Source organism: Zalophus californianus, chromosome 15 (genome assembly GCF_009762305.2).
Source record: "Zalophus californianus isolate mZalCal1 chromosome 15, mZalCal1.pri.v2, whole genome shotgun sequence".
Lineage (NCBI taxonomy): Eukaryota > Metazoa > Chordata > Mammalia > Carnivora > Otariidae > Zalophus > Zalophus californianus.
In genome coordinates this window covers 77,062,706-77,084,595 of record NC_045609.1, presented here as the reverse complement: position 1 = coordinate 77,084,595, position 21,890 = coordinate 77,062,706, and the positions used below count along the sequence as shown (strand labels likewise).

At 41.8% G+C, this 21,890-nt stretch overlaps 1 protein-coding gene across 5 annotated transcripts in view; it reads right to left on the bottom strand.

The window, feature by feature from the left end:
- INPP5F (inositol polyphosphate-5-phosphatase F) overlaps nt 1–21,653 on the bottom strand; it is an 83,266-nt gene extending 61,613 nt beyond the window's left edge. For 2 of the 5 annotated variants that reach the window (XM_027596837.2, XM_027596839.2), the window contains exons 1-2: nt 21,334–21,653; nt 1,064–1,144 (exon numbers count right to left, since the gene is read on the bottom strand). In XM_027596837.2, coding sequence (XP_027452638.2) covers nt 1,064–1,144; nt 21,334–21,430 — 178 coding nt within the window. In that variant the 5' untranslated portion in view covers nt 21,431–21,653. The remainder of the gene's footprint in view (nt 1–1,063; nt 1,145–21,333) is intronic. The other 3 variants (XR_003520409.2, XM_027596836.2, XM_027596835.2) reach the window with 3 other exon arrangements.
- Nucleotides 21,654–21,890: the final 237 nt, after the last annotated feature.

The window sequence follows — 21,890 nt, the reverse complement described above, 5'->3', positions numbered from 1 at the left end:
AGGGGGAGTGGGGAGAGGGAGAAGCAGGCTTTCTGCAGAGCAGGGAGCCCGATGCGGGGCTCGATCCCAGGACATCGGGATCATGACCTGAGCCGAAGGCAGACACCCAACAACTGAGCCACCCGGGTGCCCCTAAATAAATAAAATCTTAAAAAATTTTTCTTATTTTTAGGTAATCTCTACACCCCACGTCAGGCTTGAACCCACAACCCTGAGATCAAGAGTCACATGCTCTACCCACTGAGCCAGCCTGGCACCCCACAACAATTTTATTTTAGAAGAGTAAGAAAGGGCATACTACAGAGGTAGCCAGACTCCCAATTACATGGTAATAATGGTAAAGCTACCTATAGTTCATAACTCATTAAAACTGATGCCAAAGAAGAAACAGATATTTAAATACAGTGCTTAAAATATTTCAGTTAGTACTTTTCAGGACTTTTGGAACCTGCCTATATAACATCTCTTTTCTCATCATCAAAATTCCTTCTGAACCCCAGACACAAGTGTCTGTCTTCTAAGCAAGGGCCTGGTGAATAACCTAGACCTTTCATCAATTTGCCTGCCCTGGTGAGGGCACCTGGAAAGGGCCACACTGCATGCTAAGAGAACCTTACTCTTCCCTGGCCAGAGCTGACTGTATCGAATGGACAGCTGACCCAAAGGTGGCCAGGGTCTGCCATCTGCCTACCTCACCAGCCTTTTTCCTACCACCTTCTCCCTTGAAATCAGTGCAGTTGGTATCTCTATCTGCCAGAGCACATACCATAATTATCAAATAATCATACAATTATTTCAGTGATTACTTACTGATACCTGTCTTCCTAAACTGTAAGCTCCACAAGGGTGAGAGCAGGTCAGTTTTTTCTCACTATTGTGTTCTAAAACTAGAATAATTCCTGACACATAGTAGGTATGCGATACTTATACCTACTTTGGGCAGACCTAAAATTAGGGCAAAGGAATCAAAGCCAAAACAGAATCCACATTCATCCTCAAAGAAGAATATGCCATAGAATGCTGCACTAAATTTGACAGATTGAAGGACTTTATAGAAACATACCTGAATGAAGTTGAATTTTCCCAATAATACCTTCTACCAATCCCAAACAAATGGGATTCCAGGCAAGGAGTAGATCAGTAGCTAAAAGAAAAGAAGAAGCAATCATGAGAAAATATTAATCAGAAAACATATTAAGACAACATCTTCAGCAGTCTATTTTAAATGATCAACATCCCCAAAGGGCAGTTATGAACATCCAGAACTGAATACATTACTATAAAGCAATTTGTGGGAAAGTATTCAATCCGAGGCCTGAATGAGGTCTCTGCTCTAAGGACAGTTACGGGGCGAGAACTGACAAGCCGAGCCTCTCCTCGGATGGGAGGCAGTACTTGGGCGCCCTGCAGTGGAGGAAAGAGGCTGGTACACTGCAAGAGGGCAAATCAGAGGAGTCCTCCACGGTCCCAGCCAGTCCCAGATTCAAAGACAAGGCCTGAGAAACAGCCAGAGAGAGGTCCACTTACTGGATCACACCGTGGAAAATGCCCTTTCCCAAAAACGCTTACACCAAGCAAAGAAATCCAGAAAGCTGGTGCTCTTCTATGGGACTAAGAGCCACGGCTATTTCTTGTGGGCCTAGTCTGTGCCAGGCATCCCAATGAGGGTTCCTCAGAATAGAACGCTCTGGGTGATTTCTCGCAATCCTCCCCAAGGACGGCGTATAACTGATACTATTCTAGCTGACTAGGCAGGAGGCTAATTCATTACACTCAGTGGATGTGTGAGGACTTCAGGACTTAATTCTCTTGCAAAACCCAGGGTGCAATAGTCTGTTCTATACATGGAGATAAATGTAACGCTAGTGGTAGCTATTAATAGCTGGAAAAAATTACCAAGAATGAAAACACTATTTCCCTTAGTAGAAAATTAAAATTACATTTTAATTATTACCATTTAGATTTTATTTTAGGGAAATTTATAATCAATCTGTAATTCATGGGGTAATTACAGACTTAATAATTCATAGTCTCCAAACTCATTTGAGTTTTGACTATTGTATCTTGAATGTCTTTGTTGTTAATGATACATTCAGCGGGAGGCAAATAAAGTTGACTTTTCTTTGGGCAGAACTGCAATTCAAAGCCAGCCCTGCATGACTCATGGCCTGTGCTCTTAACCATTGTGCTACAGAACCCATACGTGGAACTAACCAATAAGACGGTATTTACATTTTAAGTAATATGCATTCTTATTATAAAAGTCATACTGTATAAAATTGGAAAAAAAATATTTTATCACTCCCATCCCACCAGCCAGAAAACTTATTTTGCTACGTTTCAGGTCATATGTCTGTGTGCATTCCACATCACAAGACTGCAAATATAGCAGTGTATACTAATTTTTTTCTTGTAACATTTCTTGAGTATTGTCTTATGTCTTTAAAATACTCTTCAAGGGGTGCCTGGGTGGCTCAGTTGGTTAAGCATCTGCCTTCAGCTCAGGTCATGATTCCAGGGTCCTGAGGTGGGGTCCTACGTTGGGCTCCCTGCTCAGCTGGGAGCCTGCTTCTCCCTCTGCCTCTACTACTCCCCCTGCTGTGCTCTCTCTGTCTCTCTCAATCTGTCAAACAAATAAATAAGATCTTAAAAAAAAAATAAAAATAAAAAATAAAATACTCTTCACAAAATTGTAACTTCATGGCTATATAATTTTCCACTAAAGGAAGCTTCCTTACTCTTGGGCATTTAAGTGATTTCCAGTTTTCCCCCATTGTTAAAAAAATACTGTGATGGGGTGCCTGGGTACACAGTCAGTTGGGATGGTGACCTCAGGATCATGAGATCCAGCCCTGATTAGGGCTCTGCACTCAGCACCGAGTCCGTTTAAGACTCTCTGTCCCAAAGGGGAGCCCTCTTACACTGTTGGTAGGAATGCAAACTGGTGCAGCCACTCTGGAAAACAGTACGGAGGTTCCTCAAAAAGTTAAAAACTGAACTACCCTATGACCCAGCAATTGTACTTCTAGGTTATTTGTCCAAAGGACATAAAAATAGTGATTCGAAGGGGCACCTGCACCCCAGTGTTTATAGCAGCAATGTCCACAATAGCCAAACTATGGAAAGATCCCTGATGTGCACTGACAGATGGATAAAGAATACACACACACACACACACATACACACACACACACACACACACAGGAATATTACTCAGCCAACAAAAAGAATGGAATCTTGCCATTTGCAACAATGTGGATGGAACTAGAGGGCATCATGATAAGCGAAATAAGTCAGAAAAAGACACATGATTTCACTCATATGTGGAATTTAAGAAACAAAACAGATGAACATAGGCGAAGGGAAGGAAAAATAAGATAAAAACAGAGAGGGAAACAAACTATAAAGGACTCTTAACTATAGGAAACAAACTGAGGGTTGCTGGAGGGGAGGAGGTTGGGGGATGGGGTAACTAGCTGATGAGCATTAAGGAGGGCATTTGATGTAAAGAGCAGTGGGTGTTATATGCAACTGATGAATTGCTAAATTCTACCCCTGAAACTACGAATATACTATATGTTAACTAAATTGAATTTAAATAAAAAAATTTTTTTAAAAAGACTCCCTTGGGGCGCCTGGGTGACTCAGTCATTAAGTGTCTGCCTTTGGCTCAGGTCATGGTCCCAGGGTCCTGGGATCCAGCCCCGCATCGGGCTCTCTGCTCTGCAGGAAGCCTGCTTCTCCCTCTCCCATTCCCCCTGCTTGTGTTCCCTCTCTCTCGCTGTGTCTCTCTGTCAAATAGATAGATAAAATCTTAAAAAAAAAAAAAAAAAAGACTCTCTCTCCCTCTGCCCCTCTCCCCACACACTTGCTCCCGCTAAGATAAATCTTTCAAAAAAAAAATACCGATAAATGATGGACCTTATGCAAATATTTTATTGCCTCTGTAATTAACAGCTCTAGGACAGATTCCTAGGAATGAAATTAGGTGAAAACATAAGAAAATTTAAAGCTTTCAGACATTACTGTATTGCTTTCCACAGAGTTATACCAACTTAGACTTCTGCCAGAAACATAGGAAAATGCTTGTTTTAAAGTACTCTTGCCACCATTTAGAATTTCTTTTTAAATTTTTCTCATTTGCTGGTATCCATTTTCTAAATGATGTTTATTTTATTTGCATTGCAGGTAAAATTTAACATTTAATTATAAAATCGGTTGCTTATGTTTTCTTCTAGGATTTTCTTATTCATATCTTCTAACACCTCTTGTATATTCCTTATTGATTTGAATCCTTTTATATTAAAGATGTCGACTCTGACATGTCTGCACCGGTTTTCAATTTTTAATTCTTGTGCCGCTCCTTTTTCCATTATTTTTACACTTAAGAAGTTGTTCTTTACCCAGTATTAAGTATTTATTAATTTTATTTCCTTGTTAACTTTTAGAAGTCTAACTACTCTACTGGAATTCATGTTAGTGTATAAACTAAAAATACCCTGATTTCTCTTCGAACAACGTGCCAGAATCTCTGTATCAGGCAGGCCAAATCTCAACATCTATAGATGCCCCTCTAAGGAAAGAGCTCCAACTACCCATAACCCTGTACCCCGACCTCAGATGAACAGACCACAGTTGTAGGACTCTACCCTTTGTGTACCAAATGAGCTTTAGAAATATGGAAGAGGAATATAACGTTAGAGGTAAAGCAGCCAGGAACAGTTACATAGAAGTGGAACTTTAAGCAGAAGGGAAGCAGCAAGAAAAATAACGCGAGAGGAAAGTGCAAAGTTTGTTCTTGAATTTGTCCCTTCAGTGGAGAAACACTTATCAAGCACCTGCCAGGAACCAGGAGCGTACCAGGCTACACTGTCTAGAGGACAGCGAGCTGTCCTAGAACTAGAGCAAGCTGTCTAGAACAGAAGACCAGTGGCTGCAGTGGAGATGTGGATTGATAAGATTGGAAAAAGTAAACTGAGGCCAATTGTAGAGAGATGTGAATAAAAAACTAATGAGTGTGTGCTTCCTGGAGACCAGGGCAGGCAGATAATGGCATAAATAAAACATGACCGCAGCCAGGGATTAGCTGACAACATTGACAGGAGGTAGAGCCTGAAAGAAGGGAAAGGAACAACTACAAGTGTGTTGCAAGAGTCTTAGCCCATAATGACCCAGAGCAACGTAGCCCAGGGGGTGGGGGGAGCAGTAAGTGAAGAATGCACAGGAGGTTAACATGAACCACCACAAAGGAAGCCAGGGAAGGACAGGAAGGGAATAAGTAAAATAAAAAAAATGCCACTGAAATCTCTCTCTCCAGAGTGGGAGAAGGAGAGGAGACAGGGCTGAAAGAGAAGGTGGGTGAGAACTTCCTAACTCAATACTCTTTCCCACCTTTGGCATTTTGGGCCAGGCGAATACATCAGCCATTCAGGAAATTAAAAACTTAAAAAATAAAAACTAGAAAAAAAAACCTATCACAATGACCAAGTTCTGTGCTCTAATGACTAAAAAAGAATAGTCACAGATAATCTTTGAGGTCCAGAGAGAGCCAGTTAAACTCATTAAAAGACTGAGTTCCTACTGGGATAATCAAGGAGAAGTAAGAGCCAGAGGAGATAGTCAAGGAGGAAAGCAGTATGATGAAGTCAAAAGTAGGGTGTAAAAGTTGCCCTTGGAAAGGGACGACACTACCTTTTTCCAGGTCTGGAAGGTGAAAGGCTAAATATACAATGGAGAAGCAGCAAAGGAAAAGATCAGATGGCCTTGACTCAGTAAAAACAGGAGTCAAAGTCCTCTTCCCTTTGCAGGGAGGAAGGACAGAGAGGGGCACCAGAGGCTTGGCGTGGTGAGGGGAATCCAGAAAGTCAATTTTAAAAAGCTCTTTGTGTGCTTGAAACTCAGTGTTTTCAAGAAAAAAGATGTCAATCCGTTAGTAGGTCATGAAATCAATTTTGTATAACGAGATCAGCATTAACATCAACGAAACAGAACAGAATAGAAAACAGGAAAACTGCACCAGGTAAAGAGAAACATTCCATGAAACTTCCTTGCTTCTGGTACATACATACAGGTATGTGTTCACCAGGACATAATTTAAAAAGTATACTTTATTATGGATCTCAAACATCTGAACATAGTATTTACCTTTGGGGCTCATTATTTCAACTTTGTTGATTATTTTGCTCAACTCCTGTATGTACTTGCTAATATTTTCGACTGCTTAACTGAAAAGTTTTTGAGAAAGGGCTTATTTTTTTAAACCTCACACTTTGTATATATTTTTCCATTTCTCCTACTTAATTTTTGCTTTAGATTTTGAGACCACACTGTCAGGCACATACACATTCAGGATTAATGTATCTTCCTGGTGAACTGCTGTTTACCAGGATGTAATAACTGCCTTTATTTTAAATAGTGCTCTTTGCCCTGAAGTCAAGTTTGTCTAACATTAAGACTGTGAAAGGTATACAGTAGGCATTAGAAAAGGATAAATATGGACATTTCCAATCCAAATTTATCACTTCTACTCGCCACAGCCTTAGGGACAAAGTCCAAATTCCCTGGAAAGCTCTGTGGCGGGTGGGGGGGGGGGGGCTTGTCCTACCCACCCTCCTTCCTGCCTCTCCCCACCCGCAGCATCCTGGCCTTCCTGCAACCATCCAGGAGTGTGCGCAGGCTGGGTCTGGAATGCTGCTCCCCACCCACTTCTGCCTGCTTTTCATTCCAGACTCAGAACAAGAGTCACCGGTGTGCCCTGATATATTCCCCACTCCACCCACCCAGAATTCATCAGGCACTCTTTTGCGGCCCTCCTGAACCTTGCTCATATTTCCATCATGGCACCTTATTTTGGTTTCTAATTATTGGCATCTAATTATTGACTTCCCTATCTCCCTGACTGAACAGGAAGCTCTAGTCTCATTTAGCTTTATGTCTCCAGTACACGGTACACAGCAGGTTCCAAAATGCTGAATGGACAAATGAAGGTATGGCATGGAATTGGAGAGGCAAGTTGAGGTCAGGTAATTTACACTGAATCATAGAAGGGTTCACTACTTACAGGGGCAAAGCTGAGGTCACTTGGTCTATTTCAGATAAAGACGTCAGGGCTGGCTGTGCCCAATACAACACAGGCTTCTCAAAATCAGAACACCACTTCCCACTTAGTCCAGGGCTCTTTTTAATGTACCTCCAACACCATAAGGTTCCTTACAAAATGTTCTGGAGTGTAATACCCTCATCTTACATTTGTATAGGGCTTTCAGCTCACCAACATCATTCCAGCCGCATAAGCGAGAACCTGGGAGACATCCAAAATGCTTTTCTTCCTCCCCAAGTCCTATTGATTTTCCCCTCAATATCTGATGAATGTTTCACTTCTCTCCAACCCCACTGCCACTATCCTTGCCCAGGGCAAGACCTCCCCCATCTGGATCATTCAAAACACTGTCAGCCCTACATCTGGCAGGTTGCCTAACACATAACAGGCACGCAAATGTTTACTGAATGCAGGGAGGACTCTAGACAGTTTGGTGCTGTGGGGTGAAGAGCTAGGTGTAAGGAGGAGGCTGAAGGACTATACAGGGACCACTCAGGGGGGACAACAGAGAGTAAACGCAGCAGCCATTCTGTCCAGACAGGGCAGATCTGCACAGGAGACTGAATGTGAGGACCAGTGTGTAGAGAATGGACATAAGAGGCAGGTCTAATGCCAGAGATCCAGGTGACAGGACAGGGCCAGGTGCACTAGGGCAGCCTGGGCAGACACTAGAACCAGGAGACTAGACAGAGTTGACAGATGTGGGCACAATGAGGGTACCGCCTGCTCTCTGTGCCCCAGGTGAAGAGTCTCAGCTCCACTGCACTCTCTGAACCCCTCTCGGCAACAGCTCCTCTGCTGTAAGTGGAAATTCCATCTAACTTGCAGGGTTTGTAATAAGCATCAAATGAGAGAATTATGCGAAAGTGCCCAACACAATGTCTGGCACATAAACATTCAATAACCTTTAGTTCAAGTTGGGAAACGTATAGGTGTTTAGAATTCCAGGTTCCCACCACTCAAATATCTCCAAGATATTTATTTCAGGGGTCTACATATGGATTTTGTTAAAGAGGAAAGAAAAGAAAAACAAAACTTCAAAATATTTTTACTTATTAAATCTTATGGCAGGACCATAATTCCTGAAAGCCTTCTCAGAGTAATAGATGTTTTACGAAAATATCTCAATGCCTAGATATGCCCCAGAATCCCATTTCCTCAGAACATGAAACATGGACTTGTAGGTCTGAGCAGCTCACATCTAGGCATCCGGTCTCGGTCCCAGTAACCAACCCATTTGGGTCCAAACGGCAAACTGAGCACGAGAGCCAGCTTCCTCCCTTCCCCTAGATCCTCTACACACAGGAGAGAGGGAGAATCCAGAAGAGGTAAAATCTAAAAGGAGGTAAAAATATACTTGGGGAAAAGACACGAATATTTGGTACACTTTCATTACGTGTGTGAAAATAAGTACTGGGTCCTAAATCATGAGAAACCACAGAAAAATAATAAACAGAAGGTATAACTTTTAATTAGCAACAGAAAGACACCTGCCAAAAATTCAAGCTATCCAGTGGAAGCTGAAGATAGTGGGAGGAAAAAGAAAAAACAAAACAACAACAAACCACATACACACAATAAATGGAAAACATAAATAAAAGGTAAAAATAACTCCTAATATACTAATAATTAAAATAAATGTACAGTTTTGGGGCGCCTGGGTGGCTCAGTCTGTTAAGCATCTGCCTTCAGCTCAGGTCATGATCCCAGGGTCCTGGGATCCAGCCCCGCATCGGGCTCTCTGCTCAGTGGGAAGCCTGCTTCTCCCTCTCCCACTCCCCCTGCTTGTGTTCCCTCTCTCGCTGTGTCTCTCTCTAATAAATAAATAAAATCTTTAAAAAATAAAATAAGTGTACAGTTTCAACTAACCACTTAAAGGAGAGACTCAAGTCTCGACCTCTCAGTTTATTTAATTCTATGCCTGTTTTATTTGCCACGGGTAGCAGGCACTCATTTAATAGTTACTGAACCAAATGAATGAATAATTAAGTAAAAGTAAGCATGAAAGACTGAAATGGAAAATGGATTTCTCCTGCCGACTGCTTATCTTCAGTGACATTTAATAAGACTAACATCTTGTTCTTACCGTTTTTAAAGGAAGCCCCAAAAGACCAGTCTTTTCCAATACAGCACTTTTAATACTAAGAGCATTTATCTTTCAATAAATATAATAAATAATGCAGTTGTGATTTCTTGCAATGGAAGACTTACCTGAAAATTCGAGGAAACTTTAAATTATCTTAAGAAGTCTAGCAGGGGCACATGGCTTCCCTTGCCCATGTAAAGACAAGACAAAACAATAGAGGGAGGCCAAAACAGGCAATGTGACTGGCACAAGAAGGGAGTGTAGTGTCGTCTTTCTAAACCACTGGGACTCTGTTGCCTGGTACAGCACCTTGCACACAGTTCCCTTCAAAATGTGTGTATTTTTTTAACCTGTTACTCTTCACTAAGAAAATAAAACGTGGCATTAGCAGAGTCTGTGGGTACAGAGGACGCATGTAGATATTAGTCTGAGCATACATGGCAACTACACTCGGTAATGGACACCTTGTCACCAATATTAATGGCTACTCTGGAGGCAGAAGGCAACGGCATGGCAGAGAGCATGACCACTGGGCTTCTACCATCCTTCCACAAAGAACAGCCATGTAATGGATCTGCTCCAACATATTGCTTCCTAATCTTTCCTTCAAAAGGTACAGTCCCATGTGTCATGCAACAGAAACATTTCAAATTTGCAAGTAGGTTTTAAAATTTAGGAATTTCAAAGTTATCTAGTAGAGTTACTTACAAATTACTAAAGTATAGCACTTTAGAAATAATGTCAAATTTAAATTAGTGAAATAATTAAAGTAACATACACCCGAAGACATTTGGGTATTTTGCCATAGCTCAATTGTTTGACCCATTAGGTCAACATTTCCACTCTTATTTCGGACCCATTTGGCAGTACATGGCTTCTATTTTCACATGTCCTCCTCTTCCTGGTACACAGAAAACAAGTGATTAAATACAGTGAGCCTGCAGAGCACATGAGTCATTCATTCCAAGAACCCAGAGTGACTGGCACTCCCTCAGCCCAAGATAAGCCTGGGGTCTCACACATCTACTGAAGTTTATAGGCAGTTTCACTTGCGTCTTTAAGAAAAAAAAAAAAAAGGTGCTAGAGTATGCATAAATAATCAGACCCAAGTTTCACTTCCTGCTAAAGACAAAGGATATTATTGCTCTGAAAAGACAATTACCAACACCAAAGTCAAACAGATGAGGACAAGGGTTCTAACACGAGGAACTGAAAGTTCCCATCGTTAGCTCATGCTTCAGTTCTTAAAATTTAATTATGCAAGGAAAACAGGTTAGGGAATCATTTGACTCAGGAGCCATATTATAAATGCAAAGTTTGATACACATTTTTTAAAACTCTCTAATGGTAATTATTTTCCAGCATTCAGCAAGCTAAAAAGCTAACCCGATTTAGAAGTTCTAGCAGCTGGTGATTTCCCAGTATGAACTCTAACTCAATGGTTGCTGATCCTGGCTTCTCAGGATCAACGTCTGGGAGATTTAAAAAATGCAGATGCCTAGGTCCCAACCCTTCAGAGAGAGTGACTTAGTTGGTTGGGTGGGGCCCTGGCACAGGTATTTTGTTAATCTCCCCCAGGTGATTTATTGTACCAGCAGATTGAGAATTATTGGTCTAAGGGATTGTAAGTCACTGGGTGGAACCTGCATTAGTAATTTTATCAGTTTGATTCATAGACGATGCCTGCGCCATGTAGGAGTTGAAACATATTCATGAAATAAAGTACTATGAACTGCATAAAGATCTCATAACATAGTTAGTTGGCATAAAAGCTGATCTAAGGAGCGGCTGGGTGGCTCAGTCGTTAAGCGTCTGCCTTCGGCTCAGGTCATGATCCCAGGGTCCTAGGATCCAGCCCTGCATCAGGCTCCCTGTTCTGTGGGAAGCCTGCTTCTCCCTCTCCCACTCCCCCTGCTTGTGTTCCCTCTCTTGCTCTCTGTCAAATAAATAAATAAAATCTTAAATCTTAAAAAATAAAATAAATCTTAAAAAATAAAATCTTAAAAATAAAAAATAAATTAAAAAAGCTGATCTAAACTGGTATAAAGAAATATTTCAAAAAATAACCCTAAGAATATTTAAAAGATGAGAGCCACTATTTAGGAAAGGGATCTTAAGAATTTCTACACTTGGGCGCCTGGGTGGCTCAGTTGTTTGGGCGACTGCCTTCGGCTCAGGTCATGATCCTGGAGTCCTGGGATCAAGTCCCGCATCGGGCTCCCTGCTCAGCGGGGAGTCTGCTTCTCCCTCTGACCCTCTGACCCTCTTCCCTCTCGTGCTCTCTATCTCTCATTCTCTCTCTCTCAAATAAATAAAATCTTTAAAAAAAAATTTCTACACTTTTATATTAAAACAGGGATCTAATTATGGTGCAGTGACAGAGCCACAAAGTTTTGACCATGATCATGAAGGATATCAGAAATTGTTTTTTAACCTCTACAATAACCAATCTAAAAACTGTTATGATTCTCTGACATGTAAAGTCTCAATTGTCACATCTCAAGAAAAGGCCAGTGCAACTCAAAAAAAGAACAGAGGACAATCAAAGAAAAAAAGACTTTTGTGGAAGGTCAGACGCTATCATCAGGTTCTGAAAGGACCTGCTGGAAATGTATAAAATTATGGAAGGCATGGACGTCACAGTGCATTCAGAATACTAGCACAGGAGACACATGTTTAAAAGACATGGCTTGAGAATAAATGAAGGCAAGTACAGTTTAAATTACAATTTTCCAAACTCATTACCTTAAGAAGCTGACAATATAGTCAGTTCAAATAAGGATTAGATAAATCCTCAAATAAAAAAACTCATAATGCATTACCCAAGGGTTGGGATATACCCCTCACCTTCTGTGCTCCCCAAAACTGCTCTTTGATAGATCTTTCAAAAATAGGATCCTGAAAGCCAGATCAGAGCTAACAATTGGTATTTTCTTTCCTCATTTTAGAACTCTCAACCAAGATGCATAAAATTAGCACTTCAATAATTAAATAGATGCAACCTTTCTCCCAGCTGGTGTTTAATTTCCTAGCCTTTCCTGAAAACTTTGTTTAAAACTCTTACTCTCTTCCATCTAGGATGGCTTGTATAGTCATTCTGCCACCATCTGTCCCCACCAACAAAAAGCTCAGCCTTCAAACCCACCATCAGGTCTAGGATTTGCCCTTTTAATTGGCCTCAAATGAAGATGCTTCTAGATCAAACACAGAGTGTGCTGTGGGTGGGAGGTAAGGGGGAGAGCCTGTACTATTTCAGTCTGGCCATTAGGCACGACTCATTCTCATAAACCTTTTTTGCTTTACTTTTTTTTTTTTTTTTTGAGTACCCAATTAGAATGAAGTCATGATGCATACAAAGAGTTACGTCTGCCAAGAAAAAAAAAGTCCATAAAAGTCTACTAGTGTATACAGCTAGTTTTTTTCCAGGACTTTCCACTCTTACAAAGAGAAGCAATCAGACTAATAAAAGCTGGAAGAAACTTCCCAGAATCAAATAAAAGAGCACCTTTCTTCCCATTTTCTTTATTAGGAAGAAAAACAGATTTTCACCACCTTGAAAAAAAAAAGACAACACTAAAACCTCAAACTTTAATACCCAACCCAAGCCTCCCAACGGAACTGGGCCTTAAGCTCTGTCACAGCATCTGTCACTCTAGAATCCTACGTATGTCTCTCCCCCACTGGACCATAGCCTCAACTACAGGGTACAGTGTCTTTGCCACCTTTTTCTTTGGCACACTGCCCAGCAGACAGGTCTTCAATAAATGTTGAAAGAATAAATAAACGACTTCACAGAATTTCAGACTGAATAGAATTTGGAAGGAGAAAGAAACAAAACACAAAATTACAGGGAGGAAATGAGGCTGCTGCTTTGCAAAAAAGGAGTTCAGATGGTCCCCCACTCACAATGGTCTGACTTATGACATTTTGACTTTACAATGGTGCAAAAGCAATATTCATGCAGTAGAAACTGTATTCTGAATTTTTAATTTGTATTTTTTTCCTGGGCTAGTGTTATGCCAATACCATATGCTCATGATGCTGGGCAGCCCTGGCTACCTGTAGCTCCCAGTCAGCCATGTGATCCCAAGAGTAAACAACCCACACAATTAACAACCATTCTGTACCCATACAACCATTCTGTTTTCACTTTCGGTGCAATATTCAATAAATTACAGGAGGCATTCAACACGTGATTATAAAATAGGCTTTGCATTAGATGATTTTGCCTAACTGTAGGCTAACTGAAGTGTTCTGAGCACATTCAAGGCAGGCTAGGCTAAGCTATGTTTGGTAGGTTAGGTGTGTTAAATGCACTTTTGACTTACAATATTTTCAACTTACACTGGGTTATCAGGATGTTACTCCATAAGTGAGATGTGCACTGGAAAGAGGTAAAGGGGAATAAATGAAATAGCTACTAGAGATGAATCCTGGAAGCCAAGAAGCACAACTGCCCAGAAGGAGGAGTAGCAAACTATTGCTCTGCTCAACAATTTGGTCTGTCGCCCGAGGGTGGGGGGATGTATATGTGCCTGAAATAGGGAGAAGAATGTATATACCTGGCATAAAAACAATGTATAATGATATTCAGAAGCATCATTAATATTACACATGCAAACTACTAAAATTAAAAGCATTATGGCAGTGTTTAAATTTCCTAATATTTCTGATCTTGTGACTGTCTCAAATTGTATATATTGACCATTGCAGAAACTGTGAAATTTGAAGTTCAGTGTAAGTGAAAAGTGTTTTAAAAAAAAAAAAAAAAAAAGCCTGGGGCGCCTGGGTGGCTTAGTCATTAAGCGTCTGCCTTCAGCTCAGGTCATGATCCCAGGGTTCTGGGATTGAGCCCCGCATCGGGCTCCATGCTCCGCGGGAAGCCTGCTTCTCCCTCTCCCACTCCCCCTGCTTGTGTTCCCTCTCTCACTGTCTCTCTCTCTCTGTCAAATAAATAAAATCTTAAAAAAAAAAAAGACTCATAAAGAAAATGTACTTTTAAATATCCCACTATCAAGTTAAAGACATGCATAGTTAAACTTGAATGAACCTGAAATAAAATGAATTAACTTAAAAGAAAAAACAACAAGAAACACTGACCTAAAATCAACCTGTATTTCATTCAACCAGCCTTACCAAAGAAAGCACACAGGAGTGGATGCTTTTTTTGTGAATGAGAGCAGTTTCTTTAAGGGTCTCACAGCAACCGGAAAATGAGTCATCTTAACAGAGAATGGGATTTAATTAAGATCCTACCAGTATGTGTTGTGATAGTACTATAATGTTAAACGTTCAGTGTTTATCATCAATTCTAAAATACTACTTAACATATTATCAACAGCTACAGATAATTTAAAAAATGTATTATTTCTCTATTTTGTTAAATATACTCCAAATGTTCTTCTCAGCTCAATTATGGTCAGTTAATACATAATGATTGTAACTTAGACTAGCTAACAAGTAATTATTTGCTAGAGGTTCTAGGACATCGCTGTTACTTCTCAGGGCTTGTGTTTCCAAGATTAGATTTTTAAAGGTTATATTTTAAAACAGTTGAACAGAAATAGACCAGTTTACAGTTTATTCACAGAAAAATAGTAATACATCTTACAAAGATCTAACACATTTAAGTCCCCATGAAACCACACCAAATTTAGACTATGGCTCTGAGAATCCACACAATCAATGGCACAAACTAGTTTGGTTTTCCAATAGTCTAGTATCTATCTGCAAATACATCAATCACCTAATTTTGTTATAAATCACAAGGAAAAAATTCAGCAACAAGTGTTTTGTCTTGTTTTTTTGCATAAGGGCCAGTTCGAGAAAAATAAAAATGTCTTTATATCCCTTTTATTTTCATTCAAAAAGATTTACTGAATCCCAGATTTAAAAGTTAGATTTCCCCCCTTTATGAGTAAAATGAAAATGAGAACGGGTTTTTTTGGTTGGCAAGACAGGCAGTGTTCTGGTCTTCAGTTCTTACATTCTGTTTAATCCTCCCAATAGCCCCTTTGCTGCTCAAGATACACAGGGTCGACCAGGGACTAGAATCATTTCAATTCATTCAATATAATTTTTATAGAAGACCTGCTACGGGCCAGGTGTGAGGGAAATGGTGAAAAGTCTACAGCCCCTTCTCCTTACTGGGGCTGAGGTAGGCTGGGCGGTTAGGACAAAGGGGGAGTCATGCTGCTGGGCATCCAGGAGCTGCATGAATGCATCCAAATTTCTGAAACACCAAGCTGTGAGGGCCTCCTGGTTTCTGGCACCTGAATGCTCTGACCTAAAAGGCCTTGACACTGCCTCTTCTCTGAAGCCAGCCTTTGGCAAGCCCTGGCATCTGCTGGCTCAGGCCTGGTCGGAACACAAGTGTCTAGGAACCGGTGACCCGACAAAGGTTCTGGCCCTCTTTGAAGGTGGTTGTCCTGAAGACCTTCTCTCCTCCACTCCCTCTCTACTTTATGTGCTCTGCAAGGATGCCTGTGAAATTGGATCTAGGACTCTTGACAGACTGGGAAAGGCTTCGGGTTGCTCATCACTGGCTGAACTAGTTACCAGTCAGTACATATCAACGGTTCTGCTCCAAGATCTACCCTGTATCTAGTCCCTTCCCAAACTGTAGATGTTCTAAAAACTTAAGAGAAACCTGATAAACTGACCATAACTTGGAAAAACCACTGGGCAATCTATTCTATAACAACATTCCCTGTAACTACATAAACTAATTTTGCAACAAGGAATCAGGGCAGCGGATAGGGTCAAAGAACCAACCAGTAGTCCCTTTATCAGCCTTTCGTTCTATATAGATCCTTTCTCAATATGCATGCTTTGACATTTGAGGCTTTTTTATTTTCTCCATACACTACCCTATAATGATTATGATAGCTAAAGATACATTTCAGATATTACCCATAAAAATATAAATCCTATAACTGTAGTCAAGAAGGTAGAAAGGTTTATAAAACGTTTTTGTCAATATTGGGAATAAAATCCTCCTCCCGATGTTTATTGTGGGGATGAAATGAAACAGTACATATCGAGGGCTTAGAACAGTATCTGATTCAGAAAAATGCTCAATACATAAAAGCTATTGCTATTAGTACTATTAATCTCGGTTGACAATGTAGACAACAAAATATACACAAAAACTTCCCCAAATCTGTACTACTTGATTGCAAATGTCATCAGTCACGTTAGACTGGTTTTTTTAGCTAAAGAAGGGGGGGTTACTTTAGAAAGAGGGGTCTTTTCTACCTTGCATACATCAATGTTCATAATAATAAATTGTACAATCAGACTAACTGCTAGCCGGTTAGAAATAAAAAATATGGGAGAAAAGTGGTTTGGGGTATAAAACTGCTAAGCCATTTAAAAGAAACTGAAGACTAAAGACACCAGGAAAAAACCTAGTTATTCAACAAAATGGTTAAAAAGATTTTTTACAGCAGATTTAATAATCAATTTTTTAGAAAGATTTTATTTATTTATTCCAGAGAGAGAGAGAGAGCGAGCACGCGCTCGCACTAGCAAGGGTAAGAGCAGAGGGAAAGGGACAAGCAGACTCCGCACCAAGCGCGGAGCTTGATCCCACAATCCCAAGATCATGACCTAAGCTGAAATCAAGAATGAGTCGCTCAACCAACTGAGCCACCCAGGCACCCCAATAATCAATTTTTAAATTAAAATGCCCTAGGGTGCCTGGGTGGCTCAGTCTGTTAAGCACCTGTGTCTGCCGTCGGTTCTGGTCATGATCTCAGGGTCCTGGGATCAGGCTCAGGCTCCTTGCTCAGCAGGGAGTCTGATTCTTCCTCTGCCCCTCACCCTGCTCATGCTCTCTCCCGCTTGCACTCTCTCTCTCTAAGTAAATCTTAAAAAATAAATTAAAATGCCCTATTACGTTTTGTCATGGTAATTCATGAATTTTTAGTAAACATGAGTTCTTAAAAAGATAAAGTTCAAAATCATTTTTTTCTGAAGTAAATACCAAATGACACTAAAAACTTTAAATAAACTGAATCTAGCTTCATAAAATACAATTCCTGAAAAGAGATAAAAGTTCTATGTGGATTTCAATTCTATAATTTCTCATTCAGAAAAAGTTAACTTCATATGACATACTAAAAATAATTTTCATCAAATTTTTAAGGTTTCTGTGAATTCTGAGAGCTACTATCCCCTCCAAAAAAATGTTCTCTGGTATTCATCATTCAGAGTATCATATCTATAAATATAGTTTACATGCTTATGAATGTTATGTATATGACAGATGCTTTGCCATCTTTTTATGGTCACTCAGTCTCAGAATAGAATGAAGCAATACTCTGCAGGAAATTACATAACACTATCATATTAGACAAAGCCACAAGGACTTAGTGGAAGCAATTTTAAGACTAAAGAGATAAGACCACATCACCCTTCGCCAATAGTAGACTGTATTATATTCCTTTTTGAGTCTTTACATTATAATCCTTATTCTCAGATAGTAAAACACCACTCTCAGGGAGTTTATTGAATATTCACACAGAGCTTTATCATTTTCCCTGGTAGAAAATAAAACAATCTCCCGTAGTCATTACCCTGCAAAGGACATAAGCATCCACCAAAAAGCAGTTGCTATATATGAACGCAGACTCCTCAACTACCCTTAAGAAACTGGAAAAACCAGAAAAAAATAACAGTACTCAAGTGTTTAGCTAGAAGAAAAAACAAAAAATTTAAACAATGTTAAAGAAGAAAATAAGGAATACTACTACAAAGATTAAAAAAGTGATGCTAAATCAGAAAAATAACACAAGTGGAAATTCACCTTTCCTCATATTTACTTCCTCACCCAGCTGGACAGAGATTTTCTGCCCCAATTAGAAGATATTCTAAAACAGGGCCTAAAATTAATATTAAGCATAACACAACATCCTACTTTTATGGCAATGATATTACGGAGAAAAAAACGTGGACTTTAGCTCAACTCACACAAAAAGGACTTCTTCGTCCTAACCACTCTAAAGCCCAGATACCAAGATGAGTAAATACGGTCCTTGCCTTGGAGAATGCATTGTCCACTAGGGAAGAAGCAAACCAAATATTATCATAGGATGATGCAGTATGGGCTATAAGTGAACTGTGCACTAGGCATACAAAGCGCTTGGAAACACGATAAAGGTGACCAATATTTCTGCCCTAGGGATGTGGGCTAGGGTGAACACAGTATCCGAGCTGGGTCTCACAGAATAAATTAGGCAGGAAAAGGGGCTGACAAACATTCTAGGCTAAGGAAATGGTCTTTAAATATCAATCGCGATTCTTCTGATATCTCTAGGAAAAAGAAAAGTTCAATAGCCACAAACAAAAGCCACAATGCTCACAGGCTTTTTGGTTTTATAATACTGCCCTTTGGAAAAGAAAAGGACTTGGTCAGTCATCTATTCAGTTAAATAGCCAATAGAAAGCAATGAGATTTTAAATGGTGTCATTACAAACAATAGCAAAACTGTCCATGAAAGCAGAGGGAAAAGATCCAATAAAATGAAGACAATATTAAATGATTCTATAGAAAAAGATCTGAAAAGCACTTATCCAATTAAAATACCATTAATAGTCATTCTTTAGAAAGGATCTTGAGTACCGGATAGGAAAAACTGGTAAAGTTTAATGCATGGGATCCTTTATTCACTGGCTACACTTGAATACTCAAGATCAAAACAGGCTGTTACTTCAGAAACATAATGGCCTCTTCCTTCCTCTAGATTTTTGGTCGACTTCTCTCTGTGGTCTCCTATATCCTCAGAAGTGATATAAACTTAATTGCAAAGACTATAGCCATTTTATTCAGAAAAAAATTTTTTAATTTGCCCTTTGACATGGACTTTGGATATATAAACAGTAATACAAATCACATGGCTTAATCCAAAATCTAGGCCCATATTACCCTGTGAATATTCCTTAAAGGCTTAAACCAGTGACTCATCTGAGCTTCTTAGCTCAGAAGCATGGGTTTCAGTAGCCTTCCACTGAAAGTTGCTAGCCAGCATCCAAGAAGAGTTGATTTACTTCGCTTGAGGGGAGTAATTTAGCCCCAAGCAACCAGGACTGGAGAGCCTCCTGGTACAAGAAACAAACACAAACCAAAGAAAATGACAAACAATTCACTTAAAACCCCTCCTATTCAGAGAACTCCCGTGACCTTACTTCATTGCATGTAATTCCACTAGCTTGGTTCACCTCTGTCAACCTTAGAGGCTAAGAGAAAGGAAAGACTGGCCCTAGAAATGTAAATAACCAAGTCTTCCCTATTTATGTCTTAATCAACTGCCCAAATTCACAGGTGACCACCTAGAGATCTCCTGTTTCTTTACAAAACACAATAATTCTTGTCCTCCAAGATGTACACTGAACAAACACTGAACAAATTGGTATTGTTTTAAAAACATTTTTGTGATGTACAAGGACTCAAATGCCCAACCCTCATTTTATAGTTGAGGAAATGAGGCACAGAAAAGCGTTCTGTCTGATGAACTGGAGATGATCTCAAGTTCCATCCAGCTGTAATAGTCAAGCCCTAAGAATCTAAAGAGTTGGCTCTTTGGCAGCCTGGAGAATTCTGCAATCTACCTTTCTTCAAGGAGCATTTGCAGCCTTGCCCCAACTTGGGGGCAGGGTGGTGGGGGGTGTGCCAGGCAAATGGTCAAATCAGGAAAAACAGAGAATAGAATGACTGGAGACTGGCCAAAATTATCCTATCTACAACAACTTCTGTCCCAAGATCATCAGGAACTTTATCTGGGTGCAGTCATTTCTCTTCCATTCTGAATAGAGGAAATAAAATGTAATAGCTAGAAAATACACCCAGAGCCTAGGAAAAAAATAATAAGTTCTCCTTCACTGCTCTCACAAATCAACTAGCAGGTCTTCATAAGAAAGCAGTGGAACCTGCCGGAAAGTGTTCTGGAGGCTCTCTCTGTGAGCTCAGGCAAGTTACTCAAGTTTCACACCTGTCTTCTCACCTGAAAAAGAGGATACCACCACCTGCTTCTGTAAGGCTGTTGTGGGGATTGGGAATAATATATTAGGGAAAAGGTCCTTGGAAATCATCTTACACACGGTTAACAGTTGTGATATGAAACGCTCATTTGGACTTTCTATACTTTTCAGTTCATAGCATGTAATCCTTGTCTACATTACACACAAGAATTACAAGCAAGTTTTAAGTGTTCTGGCTATTTCTTTAAAGAATTCTATTCTCTCACTTCTGAAGTGAGCGCTCTCGGAGATGATTAGGAAAAGGAACCGGCAACCTCAAACGGGGAGGTGCTACGGAGTCCCCCCACAAAGGAAACCGCCCCCTGGACCCATGTCAGCTCTCTGAAGGCAGGGACTGCTCTGTTTTCACCGCTGTCGACTAATTTTCCTAACGCAAACGAATCGTTGCAGACTTAGGCATCTCCTAACAGCTTACATGACACCCAAACACGGCCCCACGATACATCCTGTACGACAATACTGAGTCATACGAAAGTATTAAAAGTTTAACATTACAACGCAGTTCAGTTATAATACTAAAATCAAAGAAAAGGTGCTTTAAGTCGGGTGCCTATGAGGTAACCAGAACAAAGTCACACCTTTAACAATAAGGGACCAGAAACACATAGATGTCAACAGGGAGTGAACCTTCCGCAGGACTTTCCACTGAACTGGCGCGATCGTTTCTGGCCCGAGATCGGGATGGGATTCGAACTCAGAACTTGTCTCAAAGGACGTGCCAGAGCCGCTCCAGAGTGGAAGAGGCCTTTAAGGTCAGGCGCCCCTCGTCCGAACTTTACGGCTCGGCTCCGGGCCGCTCCCGGGGGTAGCAGAGCGGATCTCGACGCGGAGGCGCGCTCGGACGGACGAGGGTCGCCGGCCCTTTGTCCCCCGCGGAGGGGCAGAGGCGAGACAGGAGCTCCCTCCCGTCAGGAAATAATGACAGCTCGAGTGCCTCCGCTCGCGGCCGCCCCGCCCCGCCCCGCCCCGCCCCGCGCGCCTGGGCCGCAGGCGGCGCCCGCCCGGCTGCCCCCGCCGAGGGGCGGCCGCGCCCCCTCCTCGCCCCCCGCCCCGCCCCGCGCCGCCGCGCCGTGCCGGGCCCAGGGCCACCCCGCGCCGCCAGCCTCACCGGGTCGGAGCTGGAGGCCGCCGTCGTGGCGGCTGCACCACAGCGCGCGCTCGCCTTGCTGCAGGATGTAGTGGTCCTTGGCTTGGAAGAGCTCCATGCCGGCCCCGGGCGCCGAGGGAGGAGGCGGCGGCGGCCGGGCGCGCCAGTGTCTCCGCGGCCCCAGGCCCCGGCGGCGGCGGCCCACGGGGGGCGCGCGGGGCGTCCTAGTCGGCCGGGGTTACCGGAGTCCGCGCCTCGAGGAACAGCGACTGAGGGAGCGCCCCAGCGGCCAGGCCCGCTGGAGGAGAACGCGCACCGGCGGCGGTGGCGGCGGCGGCGGCGGCGGCCTTGGAGGCCTCTCCCCCAGCTCCGCCCCTTGCCCGGCTCCGCCCCTGGCACCGCTCCCGGCCCCACCCCCTTCAGTGGCCCCGCCCCCGGCTTCAACCAGGCTCCTCCCCTTCCCTGTCTTTTCCGCGCGCCTCTTTCTTCTTTCCGCTCCCCTTTCTGCTTTTTTTCCCCGCCGCCCTCTCCTCCAGCTTCTCCCGGGCTTCTCCCGGGTTTCTCCTCCTGGCTCCTCC